Source organism: Eucalyptus grandis, chromosome 6 (genome assembly GCF_016545825.1).
Source record: "Eucalyptus grandis isolate ANBG69807.140 chromosome 6, ASM1654582v1, whole genome shotgun sequence".
Lineage (NCBI taxonomy): Eukaryota > Viridiplantae > Streptophyta > Magnoliopsida > Myrtales > Myrtaceae > Eucalyptus > Eucalyptus grandis.
In genome coordinates, this window is record NC_052617.1 from 52785151 (window position 1) to 52790224 (window position 5074).

General features: G+C 43.6%; 1 protein-coding gene across 1 annotated transcript; it reads left to right on the plus strand.

Moving 5' to 3' along the window:
* The first annotated feature begins 3176 nt into the window (after positions 1 to 3176).
* On the plus strand, positions 3177 to 4106 carry LOC104452274 (probable LRR receptor-like serine/threonine-protein kinase At3g47570). The gene is made up of 2 exons (XM_010066766.2): positions 3177 to 3525; positions 3706 to 4106. Exons 1-2 carry the CDS (start codon positions 3177 to 3179, stop codon positions 4104 to 4106), a joined length of 750 nt encoding a protein of 249 aa, XP_010065068.2.
* The last annotated feature ends 968 nt before the right edge of the window (positions 4107 to 5074 follow it).

The window sequence follows — 5074 nt, forward strand, 5'->3', positions numbered from 1 at the left end:
ACCCATCTTCCTCTCAGATTGGGAACCTTAGGGCGCGTTTGTTTGTATTTCTGTTTAAAAATTGTTCCAGGGAACAGAAATAAAAAAAGTATTTCTGTTCCGGGAACAATTTTTGAACAAAACACGCGTTTGGTAAACTTGTTCCGGAAATAAAAATAAACAGAAACATGTTTGGTAAATTTAGATAATTTTTTTATTTTTTCTATTTTTTTTTCTTATTTTTCCTTTTTTTTTTTTTCTTTTTCATTTTTTTTCTTCTTTTGGCCGGTCGCCGGCCAAGGCCTTGGCCGGCGGACCGGCCGGCGAGGCCGAGCTCGCCCGGTGGCGGGCGGCGAGGCGCGGCCCGCCGGCCACCGCCCGGCGAGGCCGAGGCTCGCCGGCCGCCGGGCGAGCTCGGCCTCGCCGGATCTGGCGAGATCGAGCTCGCCCGGGCCGGCGCGAGGTCGCCTCGCCATGGGCAGGGCGGGCGAGCTCGAGCTCGCCCGGATCCGGCGAGGCCGAGCTCGCCCGGCCCGGCGGGCGAGGCGCGGCCTCGCCGGCCACCGCCGGCGAGGCCGAGGCTCGCCGGCCGGCCGGGCGAGCTCGGCCTCGCCGGATCTGGGCGAGATCGAGCTCGCCTGCAGGCGCGAGGTCGGCTCGCCATGGCTGGGCGAGCTCGAGCTCGCCCGGATCCGGCGAGGCCGACCTCGCCCGGCGGCCGGCGAGCCTCGGCCTCGCCGGATCTGGCGGCTCGGCTCGCCCAGCCATGGCGAGGCGGACCCTCGCCCGGCTACGGCGAGCGTCGGCCTCGCCGGGGACGGCGAGCGTCGGCCTCGCCGGGCCCCCGGCGAGCCTCGCCGTGGCCGGGCGAGGCCGCCGGCCCTCGTCGGCCGGTCGCCGGCCATGGCCGAGGCCGGCGACCGGCCAAAAAGAAAAAGAACAAGAAAATAAGAGAAAAAAAGAAAAAGAAAAAAGTGTTTCTCATTTATGTTCCGAAACAAGAAACACAAAATTTGTGTTTCTTGTTTCTCATTTTTTTTGTTCACGGAACAAAAGAACAAAAGGAACAGAAACGCACCCAAACGCGTTTGTTCCTTTTTTGTTCCAGAACAAAAAAACAGAAAAACTGTTTAAAAACAAAAAAAAGAAACGCAAACAAACGGGGCCTTAGCTTCTTGAGAGAACTGAGGCTCCAAAATAATAACTTTGGCCTTGAAATCCCTTCACAAATTGGTCAGCTGCTTTGGCTACAAATTTTGGATTTATCCAATAATTCACTGACAAGCAAGATTCCCAAGAATATCTGGTTGCTTGAACCTTGCAGTTCTCGGCCTCGCATTCAACCAATTGGTTGGAGGAATTCCAGTGGAGCTAGGCTCCTTGTTACATCTTCAATCGGTCAGATTTATTTCTAACCAAATAACTGGCAGCATCCTTTCATCCATAGGGAACTTATCATCTTTGAAGGAGATTTATTGTACCGAGAATGGTTTGGATGGAATTATTCCCAAATCTCTAGGTCGGCTAACCAAACTAAAAGCACTCTCCTTGGGAATCAATGGCCTTTCAGGTACCATCCCCCCCTCGCTCTTCAACTTGTCTTCGCTGGTTATAATTGATGTAGGTATGAACCGGATCTGCGGCAATCTTCCTGAAGATATAGGATTCACTCTCTTGAACATTTAAGTTTTGAACCTTTTCATAAACCAGTTCAATAGGTCGACTCCTTTGTTAATATCTAATGCCACAAATCTAGAAATGCTCCAACTTGGATTCAATGAGCTCTACGGAAAAGTCCCTTCATTGGCGAACCTCCATAACCTTCAAACAGTGACATTATTCTATAATTATCTCGGGAGTGGAGGGTCTGATGGAAATGATCTGAGTTTCCTTTGCTCCCTAACAAATGCCACTAACTTGAGGGTATTTTTGATGTGTTGAAATAGATTTGGTGGGACACTTCTTATATGCATCGGTAATTTCTCCGCTACTTTAACAATCCTGGGAGTAGGCCAGAATATGATATCAGGTGAGATCCCAAGAGAGATTCAAAATCTTGTCAACTTGCAGAGATTAGACATGGGAGACAACCTTCTTTCAGGTCCGATCCCGTCAGATTTAGGAAACCTTTCGAATCTTGCATTAGTTGTGTTGTCAGGCAACAATCTATTTGGCATAATCCCATCCTCTTTGCAAAATTTCCAGAGTTTGATCATTTTATATCTTTCAAAAAATAACTTCAAAGGGCGGATTCCTTCATACCTAGAAAAGTATCAAAGCTTGGCATACTTAGATCTTTCTAGCAACAATCTTTGTGGTCCTATAATATTCGCCAAGACTACAAACTTCTTCTATTTGAATTTGTCTCGGAACCATTTGAGTGGAGTCATTCCGATAGAAATCGGAAACTTGAAACATTTGGCTATTTTGGATGTTTTGGGAAATATTCTAAATGGTGAAATTCCGAGCAGTCTAGGCAATTGTGATGGATTGACAATATTAAGAATGCAAGATAACCTCTTCCATGGGTCCATTCCTCAACCAATTAGCTCATTAAGAAGTATTGAGGAATTAGATCTTTCCAACAACAATTTTATGGTGAAATTCCAAAGTTCTTAGAGGTATTTCAATTTTTGACAAAGTTGAATTTATCTTACAATCAATTGGAAGACTGGCTACCAACTCAAGGAGTTTTTAGAAATGTGAGTGCGACTTTTGTCATCGGAAATGAAAAGCTTTGTGGAGGAATGCCTGAATTTGGGCTTCCTAAATGCATCTCTCGAAACTCCAAAAGTGGTGGAGTTGTCCATAAGTTGAAACTCACCATCGCCATTGTTTAAGGTCTTCTTGGAATAACTCTTGTTGTCACTTTTCTATATCTATGTTGGTTGAAGCAAAAAAGAAATGAGCCGATTTCAAGTGGCTCAGACGTTTCATTGTTGAATTTGTCTTATGGAACTCTTCTAAAAGCGACAAATGTTTTTCTTTGACTAATCTGATTGGGATTGGAAGTTTTGGGTCCGTGTCCAAGGGACTTCTCCAAGAGAATGGAAATGTCATTGAGGTGAAGGTGCTTAATTTAATTGGGCATGGCGCTCTCAAGAGCTTCAAAGTAGAATGCGAGGCTTTAAAGCGCATAAAACCTCGAAATATTTTGAAAGTCTTGACAGCATGCTCATGCATTGATTTTAAGGGAGATGAGTTTGGCTTTAGTTTATGAGTTCATGGTCAATGGTAGCCTAGAAGAGTGGCTGCACCCAAATCCAACTCCAAATGATGTAGATGGGAACTTGAAGAAATTGAGTCTCATCCAAAAGATAAACATTTCCATTGATGTTGCTTTAGCATTAGATTATCTCCACAATCAATGCAAAAGCCCAATAATTCATTGTGATCTAAAGCCAAGCAATGTACTTCTAGATTACGACATGGTTGGAGATATTGGTGACTTTGGGTTGGCGAAGATTATCCAGGAATCCATGTCTGAAACAAGAGCAAGTATAAGTTCTGCTGATTTAAGAGGAATTATTGGTTATGCTGCTCCTGGTAAACATCTCTATATCACATGCTTTCCATCCCCAAAAGCTTTTACACCCTATGATAATTAACTTATCCTTCGAGAGACTAAAGCCTTTTGTTCTATCAGTTCTCAACATAAATTATTTTGTGTATTCAAAAAGTTCTTTTATTTGACATTTCTTATGCCACGGCATGTGTAAACTGCAGAATATGTTAAAGGAAGCAAGGTTTCAAGAGAAGGTGATGTTTACAGTTGCGGCATCCTCTTATTAGAGATGTTCATAGGATTACGTCCCACCAGCGACACATTCAGAGATAATTTGAATCTTCATAATTATGTCGTTGAATCTCTGCCCCAACAAGCCATGGAGATTACTGATCCTGTGCTGCTTCACGAAGAAGAGGGCCACAACGGTTTCCGTTATTCGCTTCACGAAAGAAACCGCATATATCAGGAATGTTTGGAAATGGTATACCGTATTGGACTTGCTTGCTCCGTGGAGGAGCGTAGAAGGCGTATGAGCATCGACAAAGTTGCAACCCAGCTACATTTGATTAGGCAGAAACTTTTTGCAGCTTCTTTTCTTGGACGGATGAGATACGAATAGCTGACACCGAAAGAAAAAAGTTGTTTGTTTCCTAGAATAAATCTTTCTAGTGCTATCGGAGTATGAAAAAGGAAAAAAAATGAATGTCTGACTTTCCTAACTTCCTAGTAAATCTAAGAAAGGATTGTCCCCCACATTGCTATATTAAAAGATTAGCCATCAATTCTCACTTTGTAACTTTTTGGGCAGAATAACATCTTTTGTTTCCCTTTAAGTTTCGTTTGTCCCCACATTTTTATGTTTGACTCGTGAGAATTCTAATAAACCCACATATTTTCAGCCCTGCTATCACATAGGCAAGATTCTTCGTAGGATCAAATAGATAAACTAAGATACTACAAAAGAGAGATTCGAATGAATTCTTAATTTTCGATTTCAGGGCCATTCGCGAACGTCTAACCAGCCTATTCAAAAAAATAAAAGAAAAAAGAACCCCGAGCTTGGAAAGTTTTCAGCATTGGAATCACGGGGTTCATCGATCATTTTTTTTTTTTTGGTCAGAATCGTTCGCTCATTTGTGCATTTGAACTTGTGATTCAACTTCCAATCTAGGGCCTGACAAGCACGATAACAATAATTCACCGTACTACAAATCGAACAGTGACGAAACTCATGAGATCGAGTCTCAGGGCGACTGCATCCCACATGTGAGCGCATCCTAAGCCCTTCCTCTAACATGCTTTAACCCAGTTCAAGCCACTCCTACAAAAACCTATTGACAGGGTGCAACTCCGGTGCAGGCACATTACACACGAAATCGCTAAGAAGAGCATAGGCTAGAGATTATAACTGTAAGTCTACATGCGAGTGCCAATTTCCAATATCACCATAATAGGAAGTAAAAATCAGTTCTAGTCTTGAAGATTGGCTCATCCGGAACTCATCAGACTTGCTTTTCATTTGCTCAATTTGCTGCTTCATCTGCAATAATAGGAGTTGAACGAGCACCATTAGCGTTCATGGAGAAA

Coding starts and splice junctions, on each gene's coding strand:
- LOC104452274 (XM_010066766.2), top strand. CDS start 3,177: ATGAGTTTGGCTTTAGTTTATGAGTTCATGGTCAATGGTAGCCTAGAA. Junction 3,526..3,705: donor TATTGGTTATGCTGCTCCTG/GTAAACATCTCT, acceptor TGTAAACTGCAG/AATATGTTAAAGGAAGCAAG.